Source organism: Pleurodeles waltl, chromosome 8 (assembly GCF_031143425.1).
Source record: "Pleurodeles waltl isolate 20211129_DDA chromosome 8, aPleWal1.hap1.20221129, whole genome shotgun sequence".
In the NCBI taxonomy this organism is placed as follows: domain Eukaryota; kingdom Metazoa; phylum Chordata; class Amphibia; order Caudata; family Salamandridae; genus Pleurodeles; species Pleurodeles waltl.
Window position 1 is genome coordinate 1,390,620,762 of NC_090447.1, and position 17,193 is coordinate 1,390,637,954.

Consider the following 17,193-nt stretch of genomic DNA (forward strand, 5'->3'; position numbering starts at 1 on the left):
CAGCCAATCCTTCAAGACCGCCACCTTACCATCCGACTAGAAGCACGCCGGGATCAACTCGCTACTCAAGACACCTACTGCTGACCCAAGGGAGCTGAAGAACAGACCCATCTCTATGCTCTTTTTCCCAGCCATAGTAACGGAAAAGGCCCTCAACCAGCAACTCACCGAATTCCTCGAGACACACCAGATCCTAGAACCATCCCAATCCAAATTCAGGAGCAATCACAGTACCGGAACAGCACTCCTAGTAGCCACTGACGACATACATGTCATACTGGACCATGGAGACACAACCGCACTCATCCTCCTCTACCTCTCCGCCACATTTGACACCGTGTCCCACTCCACCCTCTGCGCCAGACTCCACGACACCCGTATCCACGATGAACCACTAGAAGGGATCAGACCCTTCCTTATCAGAAGAACAGAGTGTCCGACTACCACCGTTCACATCGGAACCCAAAGAAACATGCATTGAAGTACCCCAAAGATCCTCACTCAGCCTGGCACTCTTCAGCATTTACATGGCCCCGTTCACCAAAATCACCAGATAACACAGCCTAAACATAGTCAACTACACCGGCGATACCCAACTGATCCTCTCCCTGACAGATGACCCAGCAAAGGCCAAGAAAAATGTCCACAACGGAATGAGAGCAGTCGCCATGTCGAAGGAAGCCAGCTGCCTCAAACTCAACTTGGACAAGACGGAGATCCTTGTACTCGGCTCCACCCCCCTCTGCCTAGAAAGACTCATGGTGGCCTTACACCTTGGAAAACGCCTCCGCTCTCACCGACCACGCACACAATCAGGGCATCACCCTGGACTCCTCTCTATCCATGATCCATCAAGTCAATGCTCTTTTGTCGTCAAGCTTCCACACCTTCGATAGATCTTCAAGTATATCCCCACTGAGACAAGGAGGACAGTGATCCATGCACTCGTCAGTAGCAAACTGGACTATGGCAACGCACTCTATGCCGACATCACAAAGAAACTGCAATCAAGTCTATGAAGAATCCAGAATACAGCAGCCAGGCTCATCCTGGACATCCCCCGACACAGTCACATCTTGTCCCACCTCAAAACCTACACTGGCTCCCAATCAAAAATGCATCACTTACAAGCTTCTCACAAACACACCTACAAAGCACTACTCAACATAGGTCCAGCCTACCTCAACCAACGCCTCACTTTCTACGCACCCAACAGACAACTCCGTTCTTCCCAGCTTGCCCTCTCAGCCATTCCTAGAATTTGAAATAGCACATAAGGGGAAAGATCCTTCTCCAACCTCGCAGCCCGGACATGGAACACACTACCACTCAAACTCAGACTGTATCACTGAAGCAGTTCAGAAAAAAGCTCAAGACCTGGCTATTCGAGTGAGCAGCACGTCCGCAACAGCACCTTGAGACCCTATGCGTGATAAGCCATGCTATAGAAATATTGATTGATTGACAGTACTCAGCAGTGGCCTGGCCACATCCTAGGCCCTGACCCACAGCAACATCTGCACTGCACCACAGAGCCCTACTCTACTCCTGTACCTTCAACAAATGTGCTGTTCTGACCACTGCATGGCCTTTCTCTGGCTCTGTCAGAGGGGCGGGGCACAGGAGGGGAGGTTCATGTGTGGCTGTCAGCCACTGTGGAGTGCCCTGCTAGAATGCGGGTCTTCCCAGACCTCTGCACCGCACTTAGCTCTTTTCTTACGGATAGAACGATCACTGTGGCCTGTGGTGAGCATCGTGCCTCTCCCTTTCAACTCCCGTGCAGAGTGCCGCAGGGGTCATCTCTCAGTCCTACGCTTTTCAATTTATACATGGCGCCTCTGGCGAGCCTGGTACGCTCCTTTGGCTTCCAGATTGTTTCTTATGCAGATGACACGCAGGTGATTGTGCAGGTCTCCCACAACTGGGAGGATTCAAAGGAGAAATTCCAACTCTGCATGACAGCAATCAATACACAACTGGGAGGATTCAAAGGAGAAATTCCAACTCTGCATGACAGCAATCAATAATTGGATGGCCAGCAATTGGCTTAAACTAAACGGGGACAAGACTGTGATTATGTGTTTTGGTCGTAATAACGTTCCTTGGAATAACAGTTGGTGGCCCACGGCTTGCGGGGGCTGTCCATTTCCTTGTCCCTCTGCAAAAAATCTAGGTATTATATTTGATACTTCCCTATCCTTCAAGTTACAGATTAATCACACGGTTAAGGTCTGTTTCAGGATCTTAAAAACGCGTAAGAAATTTTTGCAGATTCTTGAGAAGGACTTAAGGTTGCAGGTTGTGCTGGCACTAGTCACCTCAAGGCTTGACTATTGTAATGCCCTTCTGTTAAATGTTAACAAAACTTCTCTTGATAAACGTCAGTCCATCCAGAATACGGCAGCGCGCCTTATTCTGAATCTTCCCCAGTCTGCATCGGCTAGTAGCAGTCTGAAATCTCTCCATTGGTTACCTATTAATAAGAGAATCATTTTTAAAACTCTGTCTGACTAATAGAGCCATACAGTCGGAGGGCTGCGACTATTTGAAGTCTACCTTGCAATATTACCAACCGACCAGAAATTTGAGATCTTCTTCTAAATATATGATCGCGGTTCCTCGCTGCAATAAGGCTAGGTGGGGAGACCGTGCTTTTACGGTGGAAGCTGCAAGGCTTTGGAACTCCCTGCCTTTTGCGCTCCGACAAACTGGTACTCACTCCACCTTTAGGAAAAGCCTGAAAACTTGGCTCTTCTCTCAATAGGTGCTTTCGGTCGTTAGCTGGTGCTTTTCCCTGTGTTCTCGTTCAGATTAGCGCTTTGATGCATCTTGCCAGAATGCGATTTATAAATAAACCAATACAATACAATACAATACAATGTAGGTCTGCCTGTCACAGCAAGACTGGCCCAGAAGATGGCCGCTGTCTCAGACTCCCTGTGTTGGTAGCGGAACTGCAGGTATTTGGGGCTTTCTGCCTAGGATGGTTCCCCACAGTCACCCCACCTTATCAGGTGAGTCCTCAGTAGTCAACATGGGTTGTAGGGGAGAACACCTCCCCCCGAAGTATTAGAATTATCGCCACATGAGTTACCAGCTGCCGGAGCTCCAAGCTAGTACGCCATCTTGGCTCAGGATCCAAGTCACAACCCTCCAACAAAGCAAAATTGAAGGGAATGTATGAAGAGGGGTAGCAAATGAGAAAGAGAGATTATACAATCAATACCTCACTCTAAGAATCATAGCACAAAATGGAGGAAAAGGAGACCTATTCCAAGGTCAAAACTTGACCAGAGATGGTATGGGATGATATATAAATAGTAGCACTTAATAAGGCCGTTTTGCTGTTTTCAAGCACGGTAAATGGAATTCAGCAGGATGAAACCACGAGCTGGCATTGCCAGAATTTAGACCTGTGACCTGCAGATTACACATCTCAGTGACCAATGTTTAACTCTATGAGCCATCCTGCTAGCTCTATTGGAAAACACTTAACAAGTATGCCAACTGCTCAGGCATATGAATACAAATTACCTAGTTATCCAAGGCACTTTACTAGCGTTACAATAAAATGCGCGTGCCCCTGTAAGTTCACCCTGAAATGAACATGAAAAGGAGAAATTCACCATATTGTGTGTGGTGGAACTTGGAACTCTGATACAGGGTGATTCCCATTCTCCACATAAAGTGGTCATCTAGGGAGTTGTTTGACCTCCAAGGGTAAGTAGCTATTAACTACTACCCTTCTCTCCCCTTAACTCTTAATTGATTATTTAGGTGGTCCCTTGACACCAGGAAATCAGATTTTACTACTTGAAACCGAGAAAGAAAGAAGGCAGACCAAAGAGAGCGAAAACTGAAGACCTGCACCAAAGAGTGGCGCAAAACCCGGACCAGCTGCTTGCACTTGGACCATCAATGGGACAGACTTCGCAAAGAGCTGGACATCCTCCCTACAACCCTTGCAGATCCCCCTTGGAGCAGAGGAGCATCTGCAGGCACCACTTGCAAAGTCCAGTATTCTGTAGTGTTGGCCATCAGAACCACTGAAGGAACAACGAGCCAGTAGAAGATTATTTAGAGCTCAGGAAGTCAGCCCCACCACTTTGCTGAAGTTCAGAGACACTGACCCTTCCCGGAGTCTCCCTACACCTACACCTATACCTGGGATACTGGACCCCTTGAAGCAACCAAGGCTTGTTGGTGGTCCAACCCTGCACTCCAATAGCACACAGGCAGACCTAGTGTTGAGGGACACCAGGATCCTCAAGGCCAGACATGAGTGGACCCATCACCCTGCTTCTCCTATTCACCAGTTCACCAAGAAACAGAGTTAGTCTCTGACAGCGGCAACCCAATGCCTCAAAGCACCACTGCACCTGAGCCCCACAGCTGAGTCCGAGGGAGACAACTGTGCCAAAGGGGTTTGGAGACCCTCAGAAGCTAAGCCCACCCATGGCTTTGGCCAGTATAGTCCCCCAGTCGCGCCTGCAGCCTCTTTCTGCAGGAACCAAGAACCGAGACAGCCTTCAGTAGTGCAACCCCACCAGACAAAAGCACTACTGCACACAAGTCCCCAGCCTGAGCTGGAGTGGACCAATGGTGTCTTTGCGTGCCCAAGATACTCAATACCCGAACCCCCTTTGGGTTCAGCCAGACTGGGCCCCCAGTCACAGCTTGCAGCCTCTTTGTCACAGGACCATTTCCCATTGAAGTGAACAGGGCACCCAAGGCCAAAAACGCACCTCTGCACCTAGACACCCCAGTGCCACCCAAGGTGACCTGTTGGTGCTGCACTGGGCCTTGCCCCATACTCACCTTAATTCCAAGGGAACAGTTCTGTAAGTGACCCTATGCACTAGATGTTCATTCCCTATATGAGAACATTACCGCTTGAAGCCCAGAGTATAATTGTATTTTACTGTGACTTAAAAATGGACAACTCGAAAAGTACATACCTATTTGATCTTGGTGTCCAAATTTATACAAAAATCTGTTATTTTTATAAATTAGAGTCAGATTTCTTTATTGAGTGCGCATCTCGCATGCTGGCTCTGTATCTGCGCAATTAATGCTTGATACTATCCTCTGACAGGCCTAAACTGCTCGCGCACACTACCACAAAAGAGCATGAACGGTTAGTATTTTAAACCCTGTAAAATAATATGGGTCGCCTGTAGTATCTGCATAGTGTATCCCTACATTGGTACACTACATAGACAGACAGGGTCCTACAATAGTTTTACTGAGATGTATATTATTAACATTTGTTATCAACATTTGTTATAAAAACTTTATCAGCTGTGCCAAGGCTGCCTTGCTACCCAACACCACACGAAAGCATCGGACATTGGATATAAGATTGTCAGAATAGCGATGAGGCCCCTGGCCGGTAGGATCCTGTTTCCTTGCTTTCCTGGCATAAAACAGGACTGTGGGATTTTTGCTCAACTCACATAAGATACTTAAGATAAGAAACTCAAACTTTCAATGTGTGTCTCCCTGAATGCACTTAGGATACCTCCACCTAAAAGAACACAAAATGGAAGCTGAAAGGTTGTTTTAGTTAGTGCAACATGTACCCTTGTGCCTCAATCACCTAATGAGGGTCTGCCTTGGGAAGAACTTTATATAGCTTTTCTTCTATGAATGGGTATGAGAGAAAGGAGTTTCCAAAACTCTTTCTGCTCATTCAATTGAAGTCACCGAAGCTTTTAGGAAGAACAATCATCAGTGAGTCACAGTGGACAAATGTACATCCTGCAAAATGTATTATTGATTGGAGCTAATGTACGATTGGTGATGTGATACTCACATCTAGGCCATTCTTCTTCACCCAGGCCCGCAGTCCATCGACATTCCAGGAGCTGATTTTCAGGTTGTACTTTCTTCCACTGGCAGAAGTCAACTTTTCGGGAGGATCTTCATAGATGGCTGGTGCTTCCGGCTCCTTCTCCTTGGCTTTTCCACCTCCTTTCTTGCTCTTCTTACCCACTGGTTCTGCTAAGAAAGAAGAAACAATGGAAAAAGAGGGTGGTGGTTTCAATAAAACAAGACTCAGCTGATGAAGGGCTCTTCCATATCTTAAAAGAAATGCAAGAGGAAAGGAGGCTGCCTTGGCTGCATAGGCGCAAGTGCAGCTCAATAGGAAAGCCCTTGTTTACAACATGGTGTATTAAATGCCAATCTGGGCCGTATTAGTAAAAGAGCGAACTTTACATGTGTGTGTCACAGCGCACATTTAAACAGGTGCACAAACAGGGTAAGTGCGCTCTATTTTGATGACTGCACTGCACTACGGGCAGTCTCTAACTTGCGCTGCCCTGAGAGCAGCATATTTAAGTGAAATACAGCATAGCTGTTTAAAAGCTCCTCCGTGTTTTTCTGTGCTGGCATCAACACACCAACTTTCAAGAGGAATTAGAGATCCCCGTAGCCGGTGGGTGTTGTAAGTGAATGCACATGCCTGCAGGGGGAAGTCTGGGAGCTCCGTGGGACCCTCATTCACCCCTTGAGTGAGCTGCAGTAAGGGGACACACTTACAGCGCATAATTGTTTTGTGGCGCACTTTCAATGCGCCTCCTAAGAGCATGTTTGCCTCTGTGCCTACCCTGGTAATACGGCTCGGTGCATAGGCAAAGTGGTTCCCTCATTTGTATGAGGCCAAGACCCTACGCAAATGAGAAAACACCCTCTCACAATAGGACTGGCGCTACACGTGTGCCAACGCCATCAGTATTACAGAAGGGGCAGCACAAATGCCTGCAGCCCCTTCTGTAATAGCAAAATGCCCTGGTGGACCACACGTACGTTGCACCCATGGGGCACTTTCTCTAATACGGCTCCTGGAAGATGAGATCTTGCAGTACTTGAATACAGAAACACCAATTTTAGTATAAAAGGAGGAGTTGCAGCTGCTGTCCTGCCCCTCACCTTAAATGATTTCTTAAATAGTAAAGGCAGCAATCGGTGCTTCATTTTAAAGTAAAGCTGACAAAGTAGTGAGACATATGCAGAAAAAAAAAAGTTTTCAGCAGAGAAAATGCCCTTATGGCATGCTTTGGTTATTGCACCAGCTTGACATCTTCATCCCACACATAATTCTCAGTTCCTTAGATCAATCTGTTCAACTGTATAAAAAGCTGAACTGCAAGGCCAGCCCTTGGCCTGTCCCACAATGTTCCTTAAGCCTTCCCTCTGCTTTGTTAAAGAAGGTTCATACAGGTTTACCTGGCTGACCTTTGTGAGGCAGCCCGTATTTTCCTTACACAAGTTATGTACATGCAATACAAATGAAAGCATTAATTTACGCAGCTGTTAAAATCACATGCATTTTTTCCCCACTGCGAGTGCTCAATTTGCTTATTTCATAGGCACTCTAGGTTTGCAGTATCCATTTAAGGTATTCAGGATAAGGGCATTTTATTCTTTTAATGCATAATCTCACCATCGCTCTTCACCCAAAATGCTTAAATTCCTGGTGACTTGCTCCTCCATAAGAACAAGTGTGGTAGCAAATATGTAGAATAAATGCAGAGATATTTGTGAATATTATTAAAGTTATGCAGGAAATAATCTGTTAAAAAACAGTGCAGTTTAATTAAATCACTTAACGAATATAGTTCATAAGATCAGCTGACATACAGAGAGATTACTGGCTTTATTTTTACACAAACATGTTTCCATAAACGTCTCTTATCGGCTATGGACTGTTCATTTCAAAGAACAGATTAGAAGTTCCAAAAAGCTAATTCTAATTTTCATTGTTTAAACTAGCTGCAATTCTGCTCCGCATCCCACCTTTGACACAGTCTGCCAGCTCTGGCAGCAGGCACAGGCATTGTGATGTCACAACTCAACTGTTATTACACTCTGCTTGTCACTATACAGGTAGAAAAACAGCAGAAGAAAGAGCAATGTTTAGTTTTGTTCTTTAACCCGTTCGGTGCATCCAACATACACTGCACTGGAAATCTCTGCGGTGCGGGCATCAGAGGGATTTCCTTCAAAAAGAAACAGCCTCGGAGGTGGGAGAAAGCTTCTCCACCTTCCGATGCGGGTTCTTTGTTTTCAGGGAAAATTAAATGAGCCGATCGGCTCATTTAACGCTCTTTGCACCGGTGCTCATGTGGCTATCTCAGCACTGCTGTGAAACGATTCAGCCTGGAAAGGTATTGTCGGAAAGGAGAAGAATCTCCTCGTTCCAATGGTACCTTCCCAAGTGGATCCCTGCTTGGGGAAATCACCCTCCTTTATTTAGTTAGTGTAGAGGAGGGCCATTATGGCCAATCTATGCCCAGCAAAAAATGAAATAAAATATACGAGCACAGTCTTTCTGCTTGGGGGAACAGATATCAGCAATAGCCTCCGATCTGCCCCCCCCCCCACCACCTCCCCCAAGGGGGCAAGGGGGGGGGGGGGGCGTAATCCCACCAGAACACCAGGTAATCTTTTTTTTAAATGATTATTAGTGTAGGGTGGGGGCTGGCCATGATGGCATTGCCAAGGCCCCCACAAAAAAATGAGTAGAGTCATTCTGCACCCCCTCCTTCCAGGGAGACCCCTATCTGCCCCCCCGGGAAGGGGCAGAAAGCCCGCTAGTACACCAGGGAATATTTTTTTATTATTATTAGTGTAGGGGATCGGGGCTCCCCCATACCGTGTACAGATAAAGTTACTGTTCACAATACTCCTGAGGCACAGATAGATCACTACTCCGCAGTTTATTTAACCAGTGACTGCAGGAAAGTACCCTCTTTATTCGTTTTTTTTTTTTTTTTTTTTTTTGCAGTTTCCCCACACTTTTGGACTTTTTGCCTGCTATCAGTATGCTTAGGCTGTTTTCACTGAGATCCTGCTCACCAGGACCCCAGCGATTGTGCTCTATCCTTCCAAATTTGGTTACCTTGGGCCTTTGTGCACTCCATAATTGGCATACTGGTGTCCCCTTAGAAGTCCCTAGTATATGGTACTTGGGTACCCAGTGCATTGGGACACCAGAGGTCCCCCATGGTCTGCAGCATGCATTATGCCACCCATGAGAGGACATGCAGAATGTGTCTGCAGGCCTGCCATTGCAGCCTTCGTGAAAAGGTACATGCATCCTCATAAACAGGTCACTGTAAGTCACCCCATGATAGGCCCGTTAAGACCAAAGGGCAGGGTGCAGGCCCCTGTGTGTGAGGACACACCTGCTTGGGCAAAGGTGCCCCTAAAAACTCCAGTTCCATTGCACTGGACTTCGTAACTGTGGAGAAGACATTTTACCTGTGTGCTGGACACAGCTCACTGCCTGTGTCCAGCTACATAATGGTAACTCCGAACCTGGGCATGTTTGGTATAAAACATGTCGAAATCAGGTTTCTTCCCTCTTGCTGCTTGACCAGCTCAGGCAGGGGAAGGCAGAACAAAGGATTTCCTGTAGGAGATGGGAGGCAACACCCTCACCCTTGGAAATAGGCGTTACATGGCTTGGGAGGAGTAGCCTTCCCAAGCCACTGGTTTGCTTTGAAGGGCACACTGATGCCTTCCTGGCATATGCCGGTTTGCACCAGCTCAGGGAACCCAGGTCTCTGCTCTGGTGCGAAACCGGACAAAGGAAAGGGGAGTGACCACTCCCCTGTCATCATCACCACAGGGGTGGTGCCCAGAGCTCCTCCAGGTGGCCTGCCGAGAAATGCGTCATCTGTATATAAAGAAGCAGGCCAAGCCTTTTCCCCCTGACACATGGCACATCAGTCCCAGCATTTGCCAATAAATTTTCCAGACCATTGGTATAAAGCAAAAGGAGAATGGGGGCAAGTACACATCCTTGGCGTACTCCACATTTAACTTTAAAGGATGGAGTACAATCCCCAGCATTTCCAAACCGAACCGATGCCGAGCGATCCTGATGAAGGAGTCCAAGGAAAGAAACCAAACCCTCAATTCCCATGGACACAAGGGTAGCCCATAATTTGGACCTGGTAACACAATCAAATACGCTCAACAAGTCTATTAATGCAAGATGGATGTCGGCATCTTTAGCAAGCTTGTATTTGGCCACTTTAAGATGTAAGTTGAGGCACTGATCAATTGTCCCCAAGCCTTTCCTAAAGCCATATTGTAGCTGGGATAGAATATTTCTCTCCTTAACCCAAACAAGCAGTGGCAAAGCCAATAGGTCTCACCTATGTCGGATCTATTTGCTTTACCAATGTTTTTTTTACATGTTGCACAGCAGCGTGTGCAACATGGCTTAAGGTGAAACAAAGCACCACGAAGCGGCTGGCACTGACAGTGTCATAGTGTTTTTGCCCCTTTAAGCCATGTTGCATAGCAGCTGCCCGCTGCTGTGAAATGTGTCCAAAAACAGCACAGGGGGTTTACGAAATATGAGGATGGAGGGTAGGAAACAGCAGAGAGAAAGATGAGGGTGTGTGAGTGAACCAACAGAGTGACAAGATTTTACAAGCACAAGCGCTGTGCAGGCGAAACCTAAAAAATGGGGTCATTTGGATGCGTGGAAGCAGGATAGCACGTTTTTCTCGCACCTTCAGCATCACCTTTCCATTGCTGCGTATATTAGACAAAAACCGCTTGCTCCAGTGTCAGAAATTTATAAAAGGAAGTACCTACCAACTGTGACATTTGAGATGGGAATTTGGGGCTGCAGAGATGTTGGGGTGATCCAGGTGGAGGAGAATATGTTTTGCCAATGTTGCCCCCCGCCCCCCTACACTCCAGATTACTGCTTACACCTAGAATTAAGGTTGGACTACGTTCAAGATCCCATTAGCGTATCCCCTATGACCTTTTGGTGCTCAATATGGGGGAATAGTGAAGCTGAATTTAACCGGGCTATTATGAGAGATTGCCTCTCTTGCGACCAGACTTAAAATCCTGTGGTTAAAGTATATTGGAGACACTTCTCTTGCACCGGGCTGTGTGCATTTTATTTGAGAATCTGGATGTAATAACAAAAAAAGATAAATCCTGGATTCTTAAAACATAGGCAGGCCTCGGAGGAGACAGTGTATGTGTTAAAACCAACTGTGAGAGACTATTGTGTAATTCAGATGGCTGAAGGGACTGCACCATGTTTACTTTTTGTACAGGATGTTTATGAACAGATTTAGACTGGATACAATACATTGGCTGCTCAGTTTCCCTCTAGGGCATTATTCTTCTTCAGATATATGCTTTTGCCCATGCACCGAGAAATCATTTCGGTCTCTAGTGCACTTAGTCTCTTTTGCAGATTTTGCCTTCATTATACCAGAAAATTACGACTGCTTTGTTGCGTAGGATTGAGTTCTCTAAATGTAAAAGCTGCCTTGCTCTTTCTCCAGCAACTCCACCATCATGATGCATTTTTTTTGGGTCGGATGCTTTTTAAAAGGCATCGTAGCCCAAAGGAGGAGAATGCTATTCTAAATATTGCCATGCTGTTCATGTAACGATCCTGATATAAGTAATTGGGCCGGATTCCTTTCTATATGCTTTTTTGCACGGAGGTAGTGATTGCTATTTTATCTGTTCTTATGTTGCTACGACTTACACTATATGTGTAAGGAAATGCCTCCTTGGCATGGTTACCCCCTGACTTTTTGCCTTTGCTGATGCTAAGTTTTGATTTGAAAGTGTGCTGAGGCCTGCTAACCAGGCCCCAGCACCAGCGTTCTTTCCCTAACCTGTACTTTGGTTTCCACAATTGGCACACCCTGGCATCCAGGTAAGTCCCTTGTAACTGGTACCCCTGGTACCAAGGGCCCTGATGCCAGGGAAGGTCTCTAAGGGCTGCAGCATGTCTTATGCCACCCTGGGGACCCCTCACTCAGCACAGACACACTGCTTGCCAGCTTGTTTGTGCTAGTGAGGACAAAACGAGTAAGTCGACATGGCACTCCCCTCAGGGTGCAATGCCAACCTCATACTGCCTATGCAGTATAGATAAGTCACCCCTCTAGCAGGCCTTACAGCCCTAAGGCAGGGTGCACTATACCATAGGTGAGGGCACAAGTGCATGAGCACTGTGCCCCTACAGTGTCTAAGCAAAACTTTAGACATTGTAAGTGCAGGGTAGCCATAAGAGTATATGGTCTGGGAGTCTGTCATGCACGAACTCCACAGCACCATAATGGCTACACTGAAAACGGTGAAGTTTGGTATCAAACTTCTCAGCACAATAAATGCACACTGATGCCAGTGTACATTTTATTGTAACATGCACCCCAGAGGGCACCTTAGAGGTGCCCCCTGAAACCTTAACCGACTATCCGTGTAGGCTGACTAGTTTTAGCAGCCTGCCACACACCAGACATGTTGCTGGCCACATGGGGAGAGTGCCTTTGTCACTCTGTGGCTAGTAACAAAGCCTGTACTGGGTGGAGGTGCTTCACACCTCCCCCTGCAGGAACTGTAACACCTGGCGGTGAGCCTCAAAGGCTCACCCCCTTTGTTACAGCACCACAGGGCACTCCAGCTAGTGGAGTTGCCCGCCCCCTCCGGCCACGGCCCCACCTTTAGCGGCAAGGCCAGAGGAGATAATGAGAAAAACAAGGAGTCGTCACTGGCCAGTCAGGACAGCCCCTAAGGTGTCCTGAGCTGAGGTGACTAACTTTTAGAAATCCTCCATCTTGCAGATGGAGGATTCCCCCAATAGGATTAGGGATGTGTCCCCCTCCCCTCAGGGAGGAGGCACAAAGAGGGTGCACCCACCCTCAGGGCTAGTAGCCATTGGCTACTAACCCCCCAGACCTAAACACGCCCTTAAATTTAGTATTTAAGGGCTCCCCAGAACCTAGGAACTCAGATTCCTGCAACCTAAGAAGAAGAGGACTGGTAAGCTGAAAAACCCTGCAGAGAGACACCAACTGCTTTGGCCCCAGCTCTACCGGCCTGTCTCCCCACTTCTAAAGACACTGCTCCAGCGACGCTCTCCCCAGGGACCAGCGACCTTGGAATCCTCAGAGAACTGCCCTGCATCTCGAAGGACCAAGAAACTCCAGAGGACAGCGGCTCTGTTCACCAAAGACTGCAACTTTGAAACAAAGAAGCAACTTTGCAACAACTTGCGTTTCCCACCGGAAGTGTGAGACTTGACACTCTGCACCCGACGCCCCCGGCTCGACTTGTGGGGAACCATCACTTCAGGGAGGACTCCCCGGCGACTGCGAGACCCCTGAGCCCCCACAGCGACGCCTGCAGAGGGAATCCCGAGGCTCCCCCTGACCGCGACTGCCTGCTTCTAAGATCCGACGCCTGGTAAAGACTCTGCACCCGCAGCCTCCAGGGCCTGAAGGATCCGACCTCCAGTGCAGGAGCGACCCCCAGGTGGGCCTCTCCCTTGCCCAGGTGGTGGCTACCCCGAGGAGCCCCCCCCGCCTGCATCGCTGAAGAGACCCCTTGGTCTCCCAATGAAACCTACTGAAAACCCGACGCGTGTTTGCACACTGCACCCGGCCGCCCTGTGCTACTGAGGGTGTACTTTCTGTGTGGAGTTGTGTCCCCCCCGGTGCCCTACAAAACCCCCCTGGTCTGCCCTCCGAAGACGCGGGTACTTACCTGCTGGCAGACTGGAACCGGGGCAGTCCCTTCTCCATTGAAGCCTATGCGTTTTGGGCACCACTTTGACCTCTGCACCTGACCGGCCCTGAGCTGCTGGTGTGGTAACTTTGGGGTTGCTCTGAAACCCCAACGGTGGGCTACCTTGGACCCAAACTTGAACCCCGTAGATGGTTTACTTACCGGCAAAAACGAACAAACTCTTACTCCCCCCAGAAACAGTTGAAAATTGCACAGTGTCTAGTTTTAAAATAGCTATTTGTGATTTATGTGAAAACTGTATATGCTATTTTGCTAATTCAAAGTTCCTAAAGTACCTACCTGAAATACCTTTCATTTGAAGTATTACATGTAAATCTTGAGCCTGTGGTTCTTAAAATAAACTAAGAAAATATATTTTTCTATACAAAAACCTATTGGCCTGGAATTGTCTGAGTGTGTGTTCCTCATTTATTGCCTGTGGGTGTACAACAAATGCTTAACACTACTCCTTTGATAAGCCTACTGCTCGACCACACTACCACAAAATAGAGCATTAGACTTCTCTTTTTGCCACTATCTTACCTCTAAGGGGAACCCTTGGACTCTGTGCATACTATTCCTTACTTTGAACTAGTGCACACAGAGCCAACTTCCTACAATATGTCCTGGCTTCCACTGCCCACCGCATTAGTGGCATAACAAAATTTCTTTTTCTGTTGATGAAGAGCCACGGTAAGGTTTTTTTTTTTGTTTTATGTGTTTTGTATATATTTATTCTTTTTAACTCATGAGGATTTTTGGAATGTGTGTTGATCTTTTATGATCCATTTTGATTAGATCGAATAAAGATCAATTTGAATTTGAAAGGCGCAAATGCAGAGAAAGACAATTGGTAAGAACACTTGTTCTACTATTCTGTATTCCCCTAAGTCTTCTGTTGAAAATGGTTCCTCACTTGCGTGGGTAGGTCTAGTGCCTGCGACAGAAAACACCCCAAAATGCAATGAGGACACATCACATTTTTCAACTGAAAACTGATGTGTTTTTTGCAAAATGACTAGGTGTGGATTTTGGGCTCTAGCTCAGCCAAGAACTATGGAAAGCTAGCAAACCTGTACATTTTTTTTAAAACTAGGCACCTTGAGGACTCCAGGATGGAGTGACTTATGGGGGCTCTCACCAGGGTCTGTCACCCAGACTCCTTTTCAAACCTCAGAATTTGTCTAAAAAAAAAAAACAAAAACAAAAAACACAACAACAACCACAACAACAAAATTTTCCTCACATTTCAGTGATGCAAAGTTCTGCAGTCTGAGGGGAGCCGCAAACTTTCTTCCACCCAGCATTCCCCTAAATCTCCCGATAAAAATGGTACGTCACTTGCATGGGTAGATCTAGCGCCCACGACTGGACACACCCCAAAACACAACGTGGACAAACCATATTTTTCCACTGAAAATGGACTTGTTTTTTTTAAGTGTACCTAGATGTGGATTTTGGGCTCTATCTGAGCCTGCACCTACGGAAACCTAGTCAACCTGTACATTTTCGAAAACTAGATGCGTAGGGGTATGCTGGGGGTTGACTTTCGTGGCTCTCCCCGTGTTTTTTTTACCCAGAATCCCTTGCAAATCTGAAACAGAGAGAAAAACAAATTGTCATCATATTTCTGTGATTGAAAGTTCTCGAAACTTAGGGGAGACACAAAATTTACTCCTTCCTGGCAATTCCCCAAGCCTCCCGATTTTAAAAATGTGACCTGACGTGTGTGGGTACACATAATGCCTATTAAGGGAAACGGCCCAAAACACAACATCAATGCAGCACATTATTTAACCGAAAACTGACCCTCTTTTTCCGATGTGGGTGGCTTTAGATTTTCAGGGCTCGAAAAATCAAAACATTTTTACTAGGCCTGCAGGTTGAGTAACTTAATGTACTCGACCTAACTGTAATGTACTTGACCCGTAAACGGGTCTCAAATTGTGTGATCCTAGGCAAATAGTTTACAGAGTCGACTTTTTCTTAATTCTCACATGATTGCACCTTCAAATATGTGAGCTCAGCATTTCTGCAGTGCAAAAAAAAACTCTTTTGTTTGATTAAGTAGACTAAAGTTTGCTGCATGCATCACAAAAATCTAGCCCACATACACATGAGGTCTAGCCCACATAACCTAGGACTTCGTTTAGTTTACTTACAACATTGCCATCTGGGCAGGAGTGTTTCTTAGTTTGTTTAAACACTCAATCTTAATAAATATATTACTAAACCATGATGTGGTAACACACTGTCATTTGCACGCAGTAACTTTCCAAGAAACGTCCAAAGACATGTCCACCAACTTGCAGCTTTACTGATAAAACTACATAGTCTATTAACAATCTGTGGAAATTGGGTTTCAGAAAACATATCCTTTGCACATCAACATGTAAAGTATTCTGATTTGGTTTCATCCTATTAAAATCTTTTTTCATCACAAAGAAATATAAAAAAGGGCTTTCACAACTACTGAAATTTATTTTGAAATGTTTGCACAGTTGACTTAGTCATTTAAATGCTGTGTGTTAGTAAAAACCGGACACCCTATATCCCTTTTTTTTTCTTTTCATTCTAAGCAGCAGGTCACCCAGTCCACCTTACAAAGTCCTGGAACTCTGCAGTCAGAAGGAAAATTAAGTGTAAGAAAAACTGACTTTTGACCTCTGTCTGTGAACACAGAGCACATGTGGCATAAGAACAAGATTTAAAGGCATCTATTATTGCCCCCCCCCCCCCCCATGTTTAACTGAACAGAGGAGAAAAGCTCTTTAATGTAAAAGTATAATAAATTGTTGACCCGTTACCCCTCCCAGTAAAAGTCAGAATTGATAACAAGGTAAAATTAGAGACCACATCCTCTAGGTCATAATCCACTAGCAAAGAGTATAAAAAGCATCCCCAAGCATTAATGTCATTCAGAACATCTTCTCTAGAGAGTGGTCAAAATGTGCTTGTAATGGGGGTTGGGGGGGGGGGGGGGGGGGGGTGTAAGGGACCCAGTTTAGTGTTAATATCACCTGCCAACAGGAGGTTAAAGGGTTTATCAGACTCTAATACCGCCTCTTCTAAGGAACAAATCAAGGAAGACAGGCTCTAAAAATTCAGGTTGTCCTTGGTAGAAAAGTCATCATTATACAAATCTGCCATGTACATCCTGAGATTACTTCACCAGCAAAGTTTAAAAACCTGTACCACATTCATGTCTGTGGTAGTAGGCAGAATTGTGCAGCCAATATCGACCTTAAACCATGCCGCCATGCCTCTTTTGCACTGCCCACCGAAGAGGGCACAGCCAGAAGGTTATAACACATGTACCAGTCATAAACAACATCATTAATATCCCAAGTCTCCTGCATAAATATGATATTGTGATCAATAGTAAATAGATTGCCATCCCACATCAAATATTTTTTAGGCCAGGACGGCTACGTTCCAGTTGAGAAACCTAACAACGGAGCTACTCTCAACCACAGAATCACATTTCACATTCCCCCTGAGGATAAACTGGGACAATGTCTAATTTATTGGTGTTTCTGGGGCATAATCAGCAGGAGTCTTACTAAGTGTTGTCAACTTTGGGATAGTGGCTGGGACAACAACAGCACCGGGAACACTGGGAGCCCC

The 17,193-nt window shown here is 46.2% G+C and overlaps 1 protein-coding gene across 5 annotated transcripts in view; it reads right to left on the minus strand.

Moving 5' to 3' along the window:
• APEX1 (apurinic/apyrimidinic endodeoxyribonuclease 1) overlaps positions 1-17,193 on the minus strand; it is a 70,008-nt gene that overhangs the window by 28,385 nt on the left and 24,430 nt on the right. For 4 of the 5 annotated variants that reach the window (XM_069202441.1, XM_069202443.1, XM_069202444.1 and 1 more), the window contains exon 3: positions 5,816-6,003. In XM_069202441.1, the coding sequence (XP_069058542.1) occupies positions 5,816-6,003 (188 nt within the window). The remainder of the gene's footprint in view (positions 1-5,815; positions 6,004-17,193) is intronic. The other variant, XM_069202446.1, reaches the window with a different exon arrangement.